The 19,694-nt window shown below is 44.8% G+C and overlaps 1 protein-coding gene across 1 annotated transcript in view; it reads left to right on the forward strand.

Annotated features, from left to right (window-relative positions):
• rgs6 (regulator of G protein signaling 6) overlaps window positions 1-17,384 on the forward strand; it is a 133,712-nt gene extending 116,328 nt beyond the window's left edge. The window contains exons 14-18 of the mRNA XM_015947705.3: window positions 4,288-4,413; window positions 13,055-13,241; window positions 16,402-16,491; window positions 16,688-16,741; window positions 17,157-17,384. Of these exons, the coding sequence (XP_015803191.1) occupies window positions 4,288-4,413; window positions 13,055-13,241; window positions 16,402-16,491; window positions 16,688-16,741; window positions 17,157-17,207 (508 nt within the window). The 3' untranslated portion in view covers window positions 17,208-17,384. The remainder of the gene's footprint in view (window positions 1-4,287; window positions 4,414-13,054; window positions 13,242-16,401; window positions 16,492-16,687; window positions 16,742-17,156) is intronic.
• Window positions 17,385-19,694: the final 2,310 nt, after the last annotated feature.

A 19,694-nucleotide genomic window follows, 5' to 3' on the forward strand; every position in this document is an offset into this window, starting at 1 on the left:
CCACACCTAACAGCAGCCAATCAGGACATGAGTGGGCATGGCCAGCAACAGCCTGAAACGGCTCGTTCTGGAAGGTACTTAAAATGTCAAGAATGAAACTGCTGAAGTTACTGAATGTGAGGGGTTTTCTTCAAAGAACTTCAACATTTTTACAAACTGTAGAAATATTATCAAGAACAAAGTCATATGTCTCCTTTAACAGAATTTACTTCCCCGCATTGTGTCTCTTGCTTTAACTGTGTTCATCTCTAAGTTTAACACTTAGGTCTCCATTTTGCATTCAACTACTAGTTTGGAAAAGCTTTGGTTAATCTTGTGAAGGAGAAATTTAACTTCGTCTTCGTCTTCGTCTTCCTCCGCTTATCCGGGTCCGGGTCGCGGGGGCAGCATCCCAATTAGGGAGCTCCAGGCCGTCCTCTCCCCGGCCTTGTCCACCAGCTCCTCCGGCAGGACCCCAAGGCGTTCCCGGACCAGATTGGAGATGTAACCTCTCCAACGTGTCCTGGGTCGACCCGGGGGCCTTCTGCCGGCAGGACATGCCCGAAACACCTCCCCGGGGAGGCTTCCAGGAGGCATCCTGACCAGATGCCCAAACCACCTCAACTGGCTCCTTTCGATCCGGAGGAGCAGCGGTTCTACTCCGAGTCCCTCCCGAATGTCCGAGCTCCTCACCCTATCTCTAAGGCTGAGCCCGGCCACCCTACGGAGGAAACTCATTTCGGCCGCTTGTATCCGTGATCTCGTTCTTTCGGTCATTACCCAAAGCTCATGACCATAGGTGAGGATTGGGACGTAGATCGACCGGTAAATCGAGAGCCTGGCTTTCTGGCTCAGCTCCCTCTTCCCCACGACAGATCGGCTCGGCGTCCGCATCACTGCAGACGCCGAACCAATCCGCCTGTCGATCTCCCGATCCCTCCTACCCTCACTCGTGAACAAGACCCCGAGATACTTAAACTCCTCCACTTGAGGTAGGACCTCTCCCCCGACCCGGAGGTGGCAAGCCACCCTTTTCCGGTCAAGAACCATGGTGTCAGATTTGGAGGTGCTGATCCTCATCCCAGCCGCTTCACATTCGGCCGCGAACCTACCCAGCAAGAGCTGAAGGTCAGAGCTGGATGAAGCTAGGAGGACCACATCATCCGCAAAAAGCAGAGACGAGATTCTCCTGCCACCAAACTCGACACACTCCACACCACGGCTGCGTCTAGAAATTCTGTCCATAAAAGTGATGAACAGAACCGGTGACAAAGGGCAGCCCTGGCGGAGTCCAACCCTCACTGGGAACAGGTCCGACTTACTAACGGCTATGCGGACCAAACTCACGCTCCTCTGGTAAAGGGACTGAATGGCCCTTAACAGAAAGCCACCCACCCCATACTCCTGGAGCGTCCCCCACAGGGTGCCCCTGGGGACACGGTCATAAGCCTTCTCCAAATCCACAAAGCACATGTGGATTGGTTGGGCAAACTCCCATGCCCCCTCCATCACCCTTGCAAGGGTATAGAGCTGGTCCACAGTTCCACGGCCAGGACGAAAACCACATTGCTCCTCCTCTATCTGAGATTCAACTATCGATCGGACCCTCCTCTCCAGTACCCTGGCGTAGACCTTTCCAGGGAGGCTGAGGAGTGTGATCCCCCTATAGTTGGAACACACCCTCAGGTCACCCTTCTTAAAGATGGGGACCACCACCCCGGTCTGCCACTCCCTAGGAACTGCCCCCGATGACCACGCAATGTTGTAGAGACGTGTCAACCATGACAGCCCTACAACATCCATAGCCTTGAGATACCCAGGACGAACCTCATCCGCCCCCGGGGCTCCGCCGCTGTGTAGTTGTTTGACTACCTCAGCAACTTCTGCCCCCGAGATCGGACAGTCCATCCCCAGGCCTCCCAGCTCTGGTTCCTCCTCGGAATGCGCATTGGTGGGATTGAGGAGCTCCTCAAAGTATTCCTTCCACCGTCCGACTATAGCCTCAGTTGACGTCAGCAGCTCCCCATCCCCACTGTAAACAGTGTGAGCGAGTTGCTGCCTTCCTCTCCTGAGGTGCCGGACAGTTTGCCAGAACCTCTTTGGAGCCGATCGATAGTCTTTCTCCATGGCCTCACCAAACTCCTCCCACGCCCGAGATTTTGCCTTGGCAACTGCCACTGCTGCACCCCGCTTGGCTATCCGGTACCTGTCTGCTGCCTCCGGAGACCCACAGACCAGCCACGCCCTGTAGGCCTCCTTCTTCAGCCTGACGGCTCCCCGAACCTCTGGTGTCCACCAGCGGGTACGGGGGTTGCCACCACGACTGGCACCGGCCACCTTACGACCACAGCTAGCAACAGCCGCCTCGACAATCGCAGAGTGGAACAAGGCCCACTCGGACTCAATGTCCCCCACTGCTCTCGGGACGTGGTCAAAGCTCTGCCGGAGGTGGGAGTTGAAGACCGTCTTGACAGGATCTTCTGCCAGGCGTTCCCAGCAGACCCTCACTATGCGTTTGGGTCTGCCAGGTCTACGCGGCATGTTCCCTTGCCATCTGATCCAACTCACCACCAGGTGGTGATTAGTTGACAGCTCCGCCCCTCTCTTCACTCGGGTGTCCAAAACATACGGCCGCAGGTCAGATGATACGACTACAAAATCTATCATCGACCTGTGACCTAGGCTGCCCTGGTACCAAGTGTACCGGTGGGCATCCTTATGTTCGAACATGGTGTTCGTTATGGCCAAACTGCGGCTTGCACAGAAGTCCAATAACAAAACACCGCTCGAGTTCAGATTAGGTGGGCCGTTCCTCCCAATCACACCCCTCCAGGTCAAGCTGTCATTGCCCACGTGAGCATTGAAGTCCCCCAGCAGGACAATGGAGTCCCCTGATGGAGCACTATCTAGCACTCGTCCCAGGGACTCCAAAAAGGGTGGGTACTCTGAACTGATATTTGGCCCATAAGCACAAACAACAGTCAGGACCCGTTCCCCGACCCGAAGGCGCAAGGAAGCTACCCTCTTGTCCCCCGGGGTAAACCCCAACACACAGGCAGAGAGTCTCGGGGCTAACAAAAAGCCAACCCCAGCCCTCCGCCTCTCACCCGGAGCAACTCCAGCAAAGTAGAGTGTCCAACCCCTCTCCATGTCTCGTGTTCCAGAGCCAATGCAATGTGTCGAGGTGAGTCCGACTATATCTAGCCGGTACCCCTCAACCTCTGCCACAAGCTCCGGCTCCTTCCCCGCCAGCGAGGTGACGTTCCATGTCCCAAAAACTAGTTTTCTTGTCCGGGGATTGGACCGCCAAGGCTCCCGCCTTGGTCTGCCACCCGATTCGCATTGCACCGGACCCTTCATGTTCCTCCTGCGGGTGGTGGGTCCACAGTTGGACGAGCCCATGTATCCGGTTCGGGCTGGGCCCGGCCGGGCCCCATGGGCGAAAGCCCGGCCACCAGGCGCTCGCTCACGGGCCCCAACCCCAGGCCTGGCTCCAGGGTGGGACCCCGGTAACCCTCCGGGCCGGGTACTCCGACTCTTCGTTTTAACCGCCATGAAAGATCCTTCGAACCGTTCTTTGTCTCACCCTTCACCTAAGACCAATTTGTCATGGGAGACCCTACCAGGGGCACTAAGTGCCCCAGACAACATAGCTCCTAGGATCATTAGGGCACTCAAACTCCTCCACCACGATAAGGTGACGGTTCAAGGAGGAGAATTTAACTTCATATGAATTCAAAATAAAACTTTTCCCTTATCTTTGTTTAAGTAAACAAAAATATAAACCATAGTTCTGGAGCAGGAGAACAGCTAAGAGGCTACTTTGTCACTTTGCTTAAACTAATCAGAAAAGTTAGGTGATGGTCACGTTGTAATCCAGAGAGATGAAGTGAACAGGCCACACCCTTTTTAACTAATCCAAACCTTGTTTCTGATGTTTATAAAAGTCATGTCTGAGACACAAGCAGTGACGGTGGAGATCTGATCTCCTGTTCTCTCTGTGTGATGCAGAAACGAGTCAACACAGAATCACTGAGCCTAATGCAGCCCTCATCATTCATCTGAATCGATTAGCTGCTAGACAGCAGAAGACATTCCCTGTAGGAATTTAAGTGATAGAATTTCAGATAAATGTTGTCATTTGCAGCTTTGCAGGCGTTGAATCACATCGGACACCTCTGAGGCAAACCGGGTTTCAGGTGAAGGTGTTGATCCGTCAGACCCTCCACTTTGTCTTGCTGGAGGAACTCTGTGGCTTTTTATTAAATCCTGCAATTTCACACACTGTTCTTTTCCCATTGCTCCCAGTAAGGAGCCCAGCCAGCAGAGGGTGAAGAAGTGGGGGTTTTCCCTGGAGGAGGCCTTAAAGGACCCAGCAGGACAAGAACTCTTCCTCAAGTTCCTGGAGTCTGAGTTCAGCTCTGAAAACCTGAGGTGAGCGCACGAAAAAAGAGATTAGTTTAATCAACCTAATTGAATGGCTTCAACTGGTAACAAGCAATTTAATGAAGTTATCCAACCTAAATTATTAAAATTAAACTAATAATTTAAGTTGGATAAACTTAGGCCCTGTCCACACTTAGCCGGGGATCTGCCAAAACGTAGATATTTTTCTACGTTTTGGCCTGTCATCCACACGAAAACGGAGTTTTTTCACACGAAAACAAATCTTTTTAAAAACTCCGACCAAAGTGAAGATCTGCGTTTTCTCCGTTTTGGGTGTCTGCGTGTGGACGGACATAACCGGAGTTTTAAGGTCCGCAACGTCACTTTCCGCGACAAAAAAATGCTGACATCCCGTGTGCGACCTGTGCTTACACTAGCCGGCATCATGGAAGCCCTCAGAGCTGCGCTCTGTCACTACCCGATCCATCAACTGTCCAAGCGCTTTTTGCTTGTTTGTTTTTGCAAGCGGAATTACTGCTCCTTGCGGAAGACTACAGACGAAGGACGAGGTTAAGAACGGGGGAAGTACTGCCGCCTACAGGTCTGGCATGTCCTTAACAACGTATTTATTCGGGTACGTGTGAACAGAGTTAGTTTTTTAAACGCGGTGGTGTGGATGCAAGTTTTTGGAGGGGCGGATATTCGTTTTAAAAAAACCCGACTACTTGTGGACTAGGCCTTAATTAAATTGCTTGTTACCAATTGAAGCAATTTTTTTAAGTTGGATCAACTTTTTCTTTTTATAGTGAGGTGCAGCAAACTCACATAGAAAACAGCAGGGTTCTGTTTTAAATACAAACAGGAGAACCTCATGATGGTTGCTGTTTTCCTTTTATAATTACAGGGAATCAGGAAATGCTTTAGAGCTTTAGAAATCAAGAACTGGATGCAAATCTAAAACGCATTCAAGCAGCCTTTACACCCCTCTGTCCGTAAAATCTGTTTTTAAAAGACAGTTCATCATTTTTGATGAGTATCCACCGAAAAAGGGTTAGGGTCACTAGAAAAGAACGCGTGTCTGAGAATAAAAGTTAGAACTTTGAGATTAAAGTCTGAACTTTTTACCCTCCTCCAAAGATTTCTAACAAAACTAGTAAATTTTTCTCCTATATGGGATGTTGCTAAAATTATTCTGGACCTGAAAATATTCTGGATAAATTGGCTGTAAAAATATGCAAATTTATCATTTCCATGCTTTTGTTCTTTCTCAAACACAGAAACAGTTTTGTTTACCTGTTTGTAGCTACGGTTTCGCAATTTATCATTTTCTTCAAGAAAAAAGGTCATTCAAGAAAAAAGGTCATTTTTATTTATAAATGTAATGGCTGCGTTTAGGTAAACGAAAATGAACTTTGTACAAATCTTTAATTTAATTTTAAAATCATGAGACTATTTTTAGCTAAGACTCATTTTCAACAGAAAGGGATTCAAAAAGCAGCTAAATACTAAACCTTATAGAAACTGGATATAATGCAATAAGCATTCGCTGCTCCTGAAATACTCACAAAAACAAGCTTTTTCTGGCTTCCTTCTTGCTCCAGCCTACAATTTTAACCCACTTGCTCACTGTAATATAGAGCTACAATTAAGTGAAGTTGTGCTGGCTTTCAGTTACCTAGAAACCTTAAAAAACACAAAGAAAACTCCAACTGCAGAGAGATAATGACAGAGGTGACTCACACACACCTCCAAATCCAACTCCTCAGAAACACACACACACACACACACACACACACACACACACACACACACACTTGTGCATCTCTTCTGAGGTAATCTGTTCCTTTTAGAGTTGGATCTTAGTGGTCTGCAAAGGAAAGATTAAAACAGTTCTTTATTTAGACGTAAACATTAACACACTAACTTGTGTTTATTCCTTAATGCACAGAGCAGCAATAAGTGGATGTTTCTGTTCTGCGTGGATTAGTGAGAAGGAGAAATGTTTGGGTGGCGGTCTGCAGATGAACTGCTCCAGTGGATATAGTTGATGCCTGAGAGCCAGATTAAACACTCAGAAATGCTCACGGAGAGAGACATCACCGCTCGTCCCACCAGCCGTCGCTAGACCTTTAATTGTGTTTGGTTTGATGAAGAGTCTTTTTGGAGAGCTTCGTCGGAAAGTGAGCAGGAAACGTAGACCTCAGAGGTGATTTTCTCTTCATTGCCAGACTTGTGAGCTCTGCAGATCAGTATGGGCAGAAAATAATATTATGGGATGTCATCTAGCAGCTCTGTTGTTTGGCTTCATCTTATCTAGACTCAACAACTTTCACTGAGGTGAAAGGAAATAGCCAATAAATTATATAATTAAATACATTTGTTTATACTTGCATTGTGATTTAGTTAACCATCTTTAAAAATATGTCGCCTAATTAAGAATAAAACAATGCAACTTTAACAGTTAACAAGAAAACATCATTGATGCTGTTATCAGTCTAATTCATGGAAGGTTTTCTACATTTTTAAAGTTAATCAGTTTTATTTTAAAAACTGAACATTTGAATAACTCCAGGTTTATTTAACCTATTTTAAATCAGTTAATCTGTATTAAACCTCACCTGAACAACAAAAGCTTTAGTAATTGTTTGGGATTTCAGGAGCTGATGACGCTCCAACTTAAATTCATGCAGTTATTAAAGAGACAATGTGTAGTTTTTATTGTTAATCTCTGGAAATGTTCATGAAAATGTTGTTGAGATTAATTAAATGACTCGCAGTTGTTGGAAAATATTGGCGGCTTCATAACATATAACCATAAAAATCTGGTCTAAAATACGTGGAGTGGGTCTAAGTCTTCAGACGACGCCATGTTAGGTGCCATGTTTCCTTCTATGGGAGCCCATGAGGACAAAACACATTTACTGATTTGTAACAAATGGTTACAAAACTTTCACCATAAATAAACGTTTTACACATTTACCTCTTCACTCAGTGATGAAAGGGAGTCAGATGTGTTTGTCACTTTGCTGAAATTCGCACTACCCGGGTCTTTTTGACCCTAATGGACATCCATTAGTAACGTCTTACTCCAACACAAAAATGTAGCTTGCTTGCAGTGATTTAGGTATCTACTGTCCTCTATCGACAGGAAAAATGCACACTGTCACTTTAATTGGAGCGTTTACCTTCTGCATTCCTCACATTTTAAACTTAAATTTGAATAAAAGGGAGTTTTTTAAATAAGACACTGAATAACAGCACAGACACCAAAGCCTGTAGCAGACAGAAGTAAATAACTATCTTGAATTCAGAGACCGTGATAAACATCTTAATCAGCTCCATATTCTCACCATTTTTACCTGGATAACACCTGTAGCACCAAAAACTCCAAGAGAGATGTCTGTTTCACGTTAGCAGCTCCCTCCTCTCCTCCTCAGCAGCTCATCAGGACGTTTTCATATTCTCTCTACTTTAACTCTGTTTTGTTTAACGAGGTTTGTGGTGCGATAGCTCTCAGTCTTCCTACAGTTAGTCAGTAGCACTAAGGTAGCTCCACATGACTGTTCACGATCTGCCATGTTAACTCTGGCAAACCGCGAGCTTCCAGCTGCAGCATAAATGGAAGGGAGTGCCGTGTGCGCCCCGTAGTGGCAGCTTAATGCATCTATATTGTGCCGTATCGCGCACCTTGGTTGGAGGCGGTAGTAATTCTGGTGAAACAACATAATGTTTTATAAACGTCCCAAAAATGAATAACTTCAAATTACTGAAATATTGCTACTTAAACAAGAGTATCGATTCCAAAAGAGGAATAGCTGGAATCGGAGTATCGATACTTGAGTATCGACTCACACATCCCTAATGCAAAGCTCTCTTCTCCATGTCTGGTTTGATGACTTCTATATGGTGAGACGAACATTTGTAGTCCTTCATGTGAAATCTTTAATAGATATCACATGGGATCAGAAAATCGCTTTTATCCTCTTATTGACTCCCATTCATTTTTTAGGTCTGTTGGAGACCCATGGTGATAGGTTTTTTCCTGTATTTAATGTACCTTTTTGAGGCCTAAAGAACATTGCAGGACATGATAAGTATTTGTTTAAACGAAAGGTCATCGATCTTCTTTGATCACATTTTAGAGTGGTGAAGAATGGCCTCTGTGATCACCCAACTTCCTGAGACAAGATGAAGGTCCAACAATATGTGTTAAGTTACCCCAGTCAGCTGATTCTGAAGAATGTTGATTAAGTTACCGGTCAGCTGAGGAATTGTGTGTGTATTTTGACTGTGTAAATGATTCCTCTGTAAGCCTGTTGTGCTGTTATCTCTGGAATATGGCCCGCCCTCCATCTCATTGTTCAATAAAAACCTCTGTTGAGCTGAGAGGGGTGGGGGGAGACGATGGAAACAGCTCCGGAAGGAGTTGTGCATCACCTCCTCTCCACTGTTTGGTGAGACAGTGTAAAATGAACTCCTCTTTGTATTTGGTGTGTTTATTTCAGGTAAAGGGTTATAGAAAATATAAATTACCTAACATTTGGTGCCGAAACCCGGGATAGCAGAGCCTTTCAGTGGGAGATCGCCTCTGGAGAGCCGAATGGCGCCACTTCCTCATCCAAAGTCCGGGGGGCTGAGAATTGCCCCATCGGCCGGCTGTTTTAGCTTCACAGGCGGACTCCCACCTACGGCTCTCGCTAATCAGATTCAGGGCGAGCCTGTCACACAGAAGAGTGAGTACCTAAATTAAATTGCACCCTTTTTTCTAATAATTGGTCGACAGTGTGGTGTTACGTTGGTAGTGATTTTTTTGCCATCCACGCACGAAAGACGTTTCGGGCCCCGGCTGAGGGCTGGACTGAGAGCCGCCGGACCTTGTCCTGGACTCTCGTTTGCCTCTGAGGGAACAGAGTAAATGCGAGGGAGGTTGTAATGAGTCTGTGTCTGCGTACACAGACACCCCACAATGAATAGAGAAAGTGAATGTGGGTCGTAATAGGGTTGGATGTGCAAAATCACTTAAGTAAACTCACTAACACTTGTATTGTTTAAATATTTCATGGTGCAATAAATGTACGCTAAAGTTAATCATCGTTATAATTGGCTAAAGAAACTCAAACCGTTCATAATTCACACTTGTCATTCGTCTGTGTATTTGTGGTTTTGTAGGCTGGGCTGTGTCCCATTTTGTGTTGTGCAGCCTGTGATTCATCTCATTGTGTCTCTGTGTATGAAAACCTGCAGGTAGTGTTGTCCTGTTCTGTTCCGTTCTGTGCATGTATGAGAAAGTATGACTAAAGTTCTGGACGTTGGACCGGTCTGGTGTGTGTGTGTGTATGGGTTTACGTGAATGTGTGTGAGAGTGTGTGTGTGTTTTAGCAGAGGTGGTTTAGCTGGCCATGTTGTGTGTGTGTGTGTGTGTGTGTGTGTGTGTGAGCGTGTGTGTGTGTGTGAGCGTGTGTATGTGGATTTGCTTCAGTGGCAGCCAAATGGTATCTTATCTTATCTGCAGTTTAATTACAATTCTGACCGCAGCGGGTAAATATTGAATTAATTTTTGCATTAGAAATTCTGCCTGCTTTACTAAATCAGTAAACAAAACAACTTAGGTGTAATGGGAAAATTCTAGTTCTAAACCAAACTGGAAGTAGATTATGGATGACTGGTGGGAAAAGGAAAAATACAAAGCTAATGGGACCTTAAGAAATCAGCAATGGAGTGATTTAGTCAGCATTTACAAAAGTTAAAGTTAATGGCAGCAACTGACAAAAAGAAATTGATTAAGGAGGAACTGTTAAAGATAGTGACGATTTGGTGTGATGAGACAGAGATATCCAAAAAAAAAAAGTAAATAGAAAATGAAAGAAACAGGGAAGTTGGTGGTTCTATGGATGCGTATACGTGTCTTTTGAACAGGTCTGATTTGGGACATTGTAGCAGCAAAACTCCACCTCCCTGAGTTTCAGTTCCAATTCAGCTTTAAAAAAATGTTTTGAATGGTTTGGGGTCTAATATGCAACCCCTTTAGGTCCAAATATAAAAATAGTTATAAATTCATATAGTCCAGGTTGTGCTAAAAAGGTTGATACCAAATAAGGCAGGTTAATCCACATCGTGGCTGTACCTGGTCATTACTGACCAAATAATATCTTATCAATTGAGTGAAGGCCCAAGGGCTATAATACAAAATTAGAAGTGCCATTTTTTGTTTGAATTTTTCCAATTATTCTCCAAAAGACAGGGAGATTTAATTAGGTTGATTCATTGGACTGCAGTTAGAAGTCCAGATAAGATGTAACCATTAAGCCAGAGTGATTCACTCCGATATTGGCACAGCTGTGTGGCCTTGGCTAACAGGCGCTGTTAAGATACCACTTGTTGCATTATTTTTCAAAGTTGAGGTGTATTTTTCATCTTTTCCTTTTTATAGTGACTGTTGTTTAGTGATTTAATGATTTTCTTTTTGTTTGGTTCTATATTTCTAGATATAATGATTTCTCTAGGATAATCCTTAAAAGGTGTTTAGACCATTCATGATTTTGGGATTTTCCGAACAAATGGGTCTTGTCAACAAATAAGGGACTATTTTTGTCTGTAATGAATTATGACAAACATTTTGATTTCTTTTATGCTAACCAGACATCAAGTTTACTTAACAGAATTTAACATAGCACATGGTGTTTAAATGGGGGACATTTTGGGAGCAAATGATCCACTCTGTTCAACCTCTGGGTTACAGGAACAGCAACAGTTGGTAAACATAGAGATTCATAAAGTGTTAATAAAACAAATTGGACAAGTCAGGGGGGTTGGGCATCTTTCAGGCTCTAAAGATGGTTGTGTATCCATGGTGAATTCATCTGCTGCTTCGTAAGGAACGGACAGAACTTGATTAACAGGTGATAAAGAACAGTGGCTGACCTGCAGTGGTTTCTGCGGAGAACATCAAAGGACACAGACCGGACACAAGAAACTTTGCACCCCCATCGACCTCACCTCCCAACAACCAGGAAAGTACTTGATTCCAACACAAGATGGTTGCTATTTCATGCCCTGCTACTCACTGCAAATGACCCGAATTACACTGGGTCCAGCTTCTGTGCTCTCCGAATGCAGTAATGGCTCACTCAGGAGGAAAGTGGAGACATAAAAACTTTGGAAGAGGAAGGTCGCCCGGCCATCACCAGCAGGGGAAGTCTGAATTCCCCTGTGCAGCAGCTGTGACAGTTCACGAGAAGGTGGAGGCTACTGACCTGCAGTCTAAGATGGAGAAGGAACTGAGCTGATGTAACACCACAAGCCTGCTGTGGATCAGTCAGCTCAGAAGTTCCCAAAATGATGCCAACAACTGCCAGGTGGCATCTCCATCATGCAACTGCAAGTTCCTCCGGTCTGCAGGACGACGCAAGAGCTGAGCACACAGTCTGTGACCAAGACCCACTGCAGTGCATCACACCTGGACTGGAGATGAGGTGCGGGGGTCAAACACCAAGTTCAGGGGGGACCCAGAACCACAGGTCAGCCAGCCCACGGACAATCATCTGTGATAACCACTTTGAAACCTGTTCAGTTCTACAAGCCGTGGTTTACAGCAAAGGAGGAACGACAGATGTGGAAAAGGTTCAGATGCAATTCCTGGAGATCCGCAATTGTCCAGCTCCTCACCTTGAAATTTAATCATCTTCTGTGTTATATGACATGCATTTTTCATGCATTAGGTCCACATTTGTGAACAAAAACAGTATTGTTACTTTAGTTTATTAAACCAAAACCTCCTTTAGGTGCTAACCGAATCATTCTGATGCCATGAAGGGAGGTAAAAGGCAGAAAAATGGACTCAGGAGGGATTGAGACGCTCAACATGGCTTGTTTGGGACAACAGAAGCTCCCAGAGAATTTCTTGTTTTAACCGTCAGGCTTCACTTTAATTTTCATACAAAAGTCATTAGAGGACAAAAACATCCGCTTGTAAAAGTGGCTATAAAAAATGTATGCATAATTTTTTTGTATTTTTTGCTTTTTTTTCATAGATCTGTTGAACAACTTCAGCCCTGCTCAGACATAAAAAATTCAGTCATTTTGAGGCTTTTAACCTTTGAAATGCCAGTTTGAATACTCAGTCATTGATGAAAAAACACTAAAACTGAGTTATTTTCTAAAAAAAAAAGAATTTTTTTTGCCTGGAGTGTTTAGTACAAATCAGTCTTGATTATGTTATGAAATATCATAAATTTTGAATTTTTAGCCTTTATAGTTTTTACATGGCAACAGATATAAAATTTACAAGCGGACGTTTTTGTCCCCCTCAAGTGCATAGTGTCTTAGTGATCCCTTGGTCTAATTTAAAATTTCCAAATATAATTTCTAAATTTGTCCAGAGAGAGGTTTTGCGACAAAATTTTGTACCATATGCACAAACTGTGGTGAAATGGCATCAAAAAGAAAAACAAAAAATTGCCCAAATGGACTAAAATGTCCCTAATGAAGCCTGAGGGTTAAAAAAAAAGTTTAGCTCTTGAAAACTTCAGATTTGCAGGAACGTGTAATAATAAAGAATACGTCTCTGCAGGTCTAAGCTGGTCAGGTTTCTAACGCTTTGTATATCTGGACCTTTCACGTGCAACCAGTACAAGCTGATGCACTTCACTAAAGTATCCTCTCCTAACAACTGTATGTGATACCGGTGCAGGTTCTGGCTAGCGGTGCAGGACCTGAAGAAGATGCCCCAACAGGAAATTGCACGCACAGTAGAGGACATCTGGGTGGAGTTTCTGGCTGAAGGTGCACCCAGCTCCATCAACCTGGACTCACACAGCTACGAACGCACCAGCCAGAACCTGAACGACCCTGGACGGTACAGCTATGAGGATGCACAGGTGAGACATCAGAGAAGTGCACGAGTTCAGGTGTGTTACTGCCAGACCTCTAAAGGAAAAATCTATATTTATAAAAATATATGTAACAAAAGCAGCGACTCCATTAGCTCTTTGTAACTTTAGCTCCTCCTCTTCTCCTTAATATTCCCAAGAGAACAAAAGCAAAGATTAGGATTTATTTCCAGCTTCATTAGCTTCGTTTCCACTACCGGAACTTCTGGGTGGATTTGCAGGAACCTCCCAACATGCGCGTGTCTCCGCTTGACCGGACCGGACTCAGGGGTAGGTGCTCCGAACGCCTGGTGGAGTAGCTGAGCAGAACCTCTGGTTAACTCACGCTGATTGGTTGTGACTCAGCAGGAAATGACATCAGCAGACGTCCAAAACAACCGGCATTAGTGAAATCAGAGGAGTTGCTGGAGAAGCAAAGGAAAATGAGCACCGATGGTTTAAAATCCAACTCCCGACACCGGAAAACACGGTAAAAAACGGCACGTCTTCTGGTCATTGAACACCACATTTTACATCACACAGCTGCTCTCATCCTCTGAGTGGATTGAATTATGATATACCTCAACAGAATAAATGCTTTTAATATTATTGACGTTACTTTGGGCACATTTTGATGCTGATCAGTGACGTCACTCGCTGCCAAAGCGGTCTCAGTATGCTGACGTCTGTGAAAAGCTCTGAAAGGACTGGAACATCCTATCTCCTGGTTAATTTCCCCATCAGCAACAACCCTGCAGTTCCGGTAATGGAAACACAGCTACTGAGATAAAGAGGCTAAAATATTCCCTTCTGAATAGTTTAAACCTCCCACTGTCCTAATGGGTGTGACTCCGCGAGGAAAGTTGACCGTTGAGCAGGATTGATGGTTTATCCCTTGAGGTTCATGTGGCAGGGGTGAGGTGGTGATAAACCATCAACCCTGCTCAATGGTCAACTTTCCTCGCGGAGCTGCACCCATTAGGGCCATGGGAGGGTTAACAGAATCAGGGTGTAGTTCCATCTTGTTGCCACTAGATGGTGACAGTTCCCCTCCTGGTCCATACTAGGGCAAAAAAACTGAGTTTTAACCAACAGTAAACAGGAGAAGTTCTCACCTGTGCAGCTTTTAACCTGATTCCAAAACATTTTCTATCTAGGTCACACGCTCTTGCATCTAATCAAAACAGCCATCCTAACACAATAGGGCCTAATGACATCAATGACTCCTCGAGGGTAGGGAGGAGGGGTATTCATAGGTAGTTGGGGTGAGATTAGCATGTTCAACAGCTGACGTCCCCGCGCAAGTGCTGCTGGGTGCTAGTGCTAAACAAACAAACCGCATTTACTAATTGGAAAAACGCGGACGCTTGGACGTTGGTAAAGTAAATCGACAAAATTCAAACGTTTATGCTCCAACAGTCACTCGTGCCTCACAGATCAGAAGTAACCATAGCATGGCAGCTAACCAAAAAGTCAAACATATCAGCAAAAACATGGAAATCAGGTAAAATACATAAATGCGTAGTATAAATAATCAAGGATAAAAATTCCTACTAAAACTAACAGAATAAGAGAACAGGTGCAGCAGAGTGTTCCAGAGTTTGGGGGCTGCGAGGAAAGGCCCGCTCCCCGCGTGATTCCTACCGAACCTTCGGAACGAGCAGCAGCAGATGATCTGCTGAACGAAGGGGACGAGTGGGAACACACAGAGACAGCGGGTCCTCCAGATAGGATGGAGATGGGCAATTCAGAGCCTTGCATAACGAGACTGTGAACCTGGCGCCTGAGTAAATCTGCGAGAAAAGGTGGAATGTGCGTCTTTCGGTGTTGGTTAAAAATCTGGCCGCAGCGTTAATCCCAATCAGGACAGAATATGTGTAATCAGGAATGCGTGAGTGACGATGAAGATGCGGGGTCTGAGGATTGATTTAAGATATTGCGGACCTGACCTTGGCGTTGAGTTGTGAGGTCATCGAGAGGTCAGAGTGCAGTTTCACACCCAGGCTAGTGGCACATGAAGGGAGAGTTGGGATGCCTGAACCACATTTTCCCTAAGTTATTATTTGTGTCACTACTTTTTACATACCACCCACCTCTGGTGAACTCTCGTCCACGTTTGGATGCGGTTTGGTGGAGGCGTGCAGCCAGACACCTTCATTTACACCACGTCTTTCTGGATAACTCCGCATCTGAAAGCGTTTCCAGTGTCAGCTTATTATTCTCAGACATAGGGATGTGTGGAACAAAGATACGCTCACCCCTTGATCTGCTCCGCACTGAAAATCCACTCATCATAAAAACCACTTTGCCACCATCTTTAACTCGGCCCGTCTCCCTTTCCAGCCGTTTACAAAATGTCCCCTCTGATATCTGATAAGCTCCGCCCCCAACAGCGCTGATTACCTCTTTCCCATTTGAACAAATTTAGAAGACAAAACCACAACTTTGAGACGAGCAGAGCGACTCAGACCAAGGCTACATCCCATGATGCATTGAGACGTTACATACCCAGCTGACAGCCCGATATTTAACCTGGAATCTTTAGAGCTTCTCTTTGAGTGTGCACAAAGAGAACTAAAAGAGTCGTGTTGAATGTTTCTTTCTTCAGGATCCTCTGGAGGTTTCTTCCTGTTAAAAGGGAGTTTTCCTCTCCACTGTCGCTGCATGCTTGCTTAGTATGAGGATTGCTGTCAAGACTCTGACACAAGTCAGTGACTCGATGCAACCTGCTGGGTTCCTTTTATAGGAAACTTTTTACTGATCGGCTTAATGACCTGGCCTGTAAGTACTTTGTGAAGTACCGCTGTATAAATAATCTGAATTAAAATTACCAATAGAAGAAACTTGATTGAGGTCAAACTGCAAGGTCCTTCTCTGGGTGCCGTTTAGAGTCCAACACAGTCATTTATGCCTCTTCAGAAGCTCTGCATCGCAGGATTATCTTTCTGACATGCTTCACTAGAACCGACTAATGGCTTTATACTGTGGAGCGATTTCTGGTGGTGAGCCTGGGGTGTGTGTGTGTGTGTTGAGGCCGAGTTTTCTCTTCTGTTACAGAAATAAAATCCTCTTCATAGCAAATCACTACAACTTTCTTTACCCTCTAAGCTGGTCTTTAGATTTCAGCAGATGGATCCTCATCCCGTTTTTCTGCCTCCCTGTCCTTTAGGACCACATCTACAAGCTGATGAAAAGTGACAGCTACCCACGCTTCCTGCGCTCCAACGTCTACCAGGACCTGCTCATGGCGCGGAAGAAAGTGAGTGCAAGTTTTGTTGAAAGTGCACACAGCGGAGACCAGTAATGAGCCATTTCCAGAGGTTCAGAGCTTCCGTGGGTTCTGCTTTGACAACTTATGGCAAATGTTTGGAAAAGAAAGTAAACTCTTGTATTGAGCCTGTTTACATCGACGTTGAACTTTTCCCTTTTTTCCTGCTTCGTCTTCGACTCGGTAGCCTGAAACGGATCAGGGACGACGCACATCCCTGGAGAAGTTCACCCGCAGTGTAGTAAGTGTCCTGCTGCTCCTCCGAGAACACTAGACCTCTCCTAGGCTGTAGATAACTGTAGAGCAAGTTTTTATACTAAAGTCTAATTATTCTGCACAAGCAGCTGTAAATATGAACTTTGTGAAGGCTTTGGCTCCTCCTAAAGGGACCTGATCTTTTTTACTGGCTGAGGAAATTCCCCACAAACAGCTACAGGTCACTCAAAGCACTAATTGGCTGGTCCGGATGCATGACTGTGATGAAAGGAAAACGTGCAACAAAAAGGTTTTTAGCTGCGTGATATTCTAGTTAGGAGGATTAAAGGATTCCTGGTTGTTTATTAGAAACGCAGCTTTCATAAAAGCTGAGTGGGGGGTGTGTCTCCTTCACCCGTTTAGCGTAAATGACACACACTCGATGGGCTTTTTCCTCACAGGGAAAGTCGCTGACGGGGAAGCGGCTCACGGGCCTCATGCAGTCATCCTGACCAGGTCTGGATCTTCAGTCGGAGGAATCAAACCCAAACAAGATACCTACAAGTTGGTAGCAGTTGCAAACGGACCTATGAGTGTGTGAGCGCGGCTTTGGGAAGTGGGCAAGGGCACCGGACAAGTTTAGGCTGGTATCTCAATCCCATACCGGGATTATGAGGAAGAGGACCGACGGCATGCAATGAGTCAGCAGACTGGGACAGTGCTGCTACTCTTCTTTGGAGGTTTCCCCTCAGAAGCCTGCTGTTCCTCTCTAACTACACTCATGTTTATAAGGTAGCCGAGGAGCTTTATTTTCAGTAACCTAAACATAATGCTTGAATAACGTCAAAACGAGACTTAGATTATTGCTGTAGCTAGGTGTTTAATCTCACTTCACTAGGAGGGAAACGGGGGTTTACAGTAACGACACAAACCATTACATTTGTTGCTTCACTATGTTAGCATCTGATCTGGAAGTAAAGGGGGGTTTACAAGCGGCACATACGGGTTTGGAGAAATGTGGTACCCTGAACAGTTGGGCAAACTTAGTTTAGGCCATTTGAGATTCCCCCTAAAAACGGGAAACTGCTTTTATTAGGAATCCGATAACCGTTCCTCCTTTGAACATCTTGTACGTTCGTTTCTGTGAGATCCGTTATTCCATTAGGAAGGCGAGTGTTATCCGAAACTTGTCAGCTTAAAAGGTAAAAACAAATCTTTACGGCGCTGTTTAGAAAAGAACAGAGCTACATCTGGAGAGAAGCCGGCGACTGATGATTAGTTCTGATTTAAATTCGTTACCAACTGATTTATGATCCTAAAACGATTAAAGGGATAATTTGGCCATTTAGAAATGTTTTTGTGTAAAAGTTGTAAATGATGTTTCTCCAAACTGAGGCCATTCAGTTTCACCAGGAACTGAGACCTTTATACAGAAACACCTTTAAAAATGATTTAAAACTTTCTCATGCAAGTTTTATTAAAAACTAAGTTCACAGAGAAACCGCTTTCTACTTGTTATGTTTGGAATATGATCAGTCACCCAGAGTTTAACATGCAGGCTAAATGTGAAAACAGTCTTCTACCCTTACTTCCTATGTCACGCTGTAAATCAGCATTCATGGACTCATGCTGGTTTAGCATCCAGGAAGCAGCAGAGAACGTCTTGGCTAGTAAAAGCTAACCGTTAGCATTAGTAATTCCACCACACAGCAGAATTCCTCCAGACTTGCATTATTTGTGGAGATAAAGCATCAACGTCGCAGAGCAGTATCAATGGTAGTCATGTTGCCGTCAGCCAATCAGAGATATTTCCACATATCAGGAAATAAGACTCCAAAACCTGCCGTCTTCTACTTCCTGAAACAGGAGCGCCAGAGCTCTACTTCCACCGAGATACTCGAGGTACTGCTGCAGATGTTAAACTCAAGTTAACTTTATTCTTGGATCCTCATTTCAACCAAACCTTTGCGCCACTTAATAAGTGACCAAAAATCCTCGAACCAAAACATTCCAGATGTTCAGAGGCGAGTCTTGTTGCTGTAAACTGGAGGGAAACTAGAGGCTTTATTCTGTCTTCTAAACATTCCACTTAAGGCAGCCATGTTGGAAGTTTTGTGGGCTGCTTTGTTGCCATCTTTTCACCCTCATGTAAAGAGGACCATGATATTAAAACAGGAATGCACAACGGAGCGGATCTGGACTCTTATTTCATCCTGGCACTTTTAATCCTTCCTGGACTCAAATCAGCAGCATGTCGTCTCCAGAAGGTAACTACTGCCCTCTAGTGGACTTAACACACAGGTGCAGGTAATATCCAAGTAAATCTTCACCTTTCATTGCTTCTGCCCTTCAGAATAATTCCATTATTACTAAGTTTTCCTCTGCACAAACTGCATTACAATAATGTCTAATTCCCCTTTCACTGCTTTATCTTCTCGAGTTGCTCAGGTCTTACTTCTGCAGCCAGTGAGCATGGGGGTGCACCTTGACTGAGATGAGACATGAGGAGAGTGGTTTTCATGGTGAAGCCACTTTAACAAGGTAGAACCAGTGTGACGTCCAGTGAAGAAAACACTACAGGATCTCATGTTGTAACCATTACAAATTTATTGACCTGTACAAGGTGGTGTTTCAGGTACAATACTCTAGTGGTGATCATGTTTCCAGTCTGGTTAGATGTGTTTTGATGTAACTGGGACTACAACAGGATGGACTCACAGTTCTGTTTGTTTGTTTACTTTTTAGGCCTGATGTGATGTAACATCTAAGCTCTCTGCATCCATGGAACAGGTGAGTTTGTAGGAAGCTTTGCCTCAACCCCCTACACTCTTTTGTTTTGGGCTTCAGGTGGACGAAGGCGGACTGTGTACGGTCTAAAACTGCTATCCAGCATGTTGTAGCCGTTTTCCTGCTGCAACACACTAAATCAGGTGTGTATGAGCAGAGAAACAACTAAAACGTGCTGGATAGCAGCGCTAGAACCTGAGTTTGAGACAGCC

The sequence above is a fragment of the Nothobranchius furzeri genome, chromosome 2 (genome assembly GCF_043380555.1).
Source record: "Nothobranchius furzeri strain GRZ-AD chromosome 2, NfurGRZ-RIMD1, whole genome shotgun sequence".
Lineage (NCBI taxonomy): Eukaryota > Metazoa > Chordata > Actinopteri > Cyprinodontiformes > Nothobranchiidae > Nothobranchius > Nothobranchius furzeri.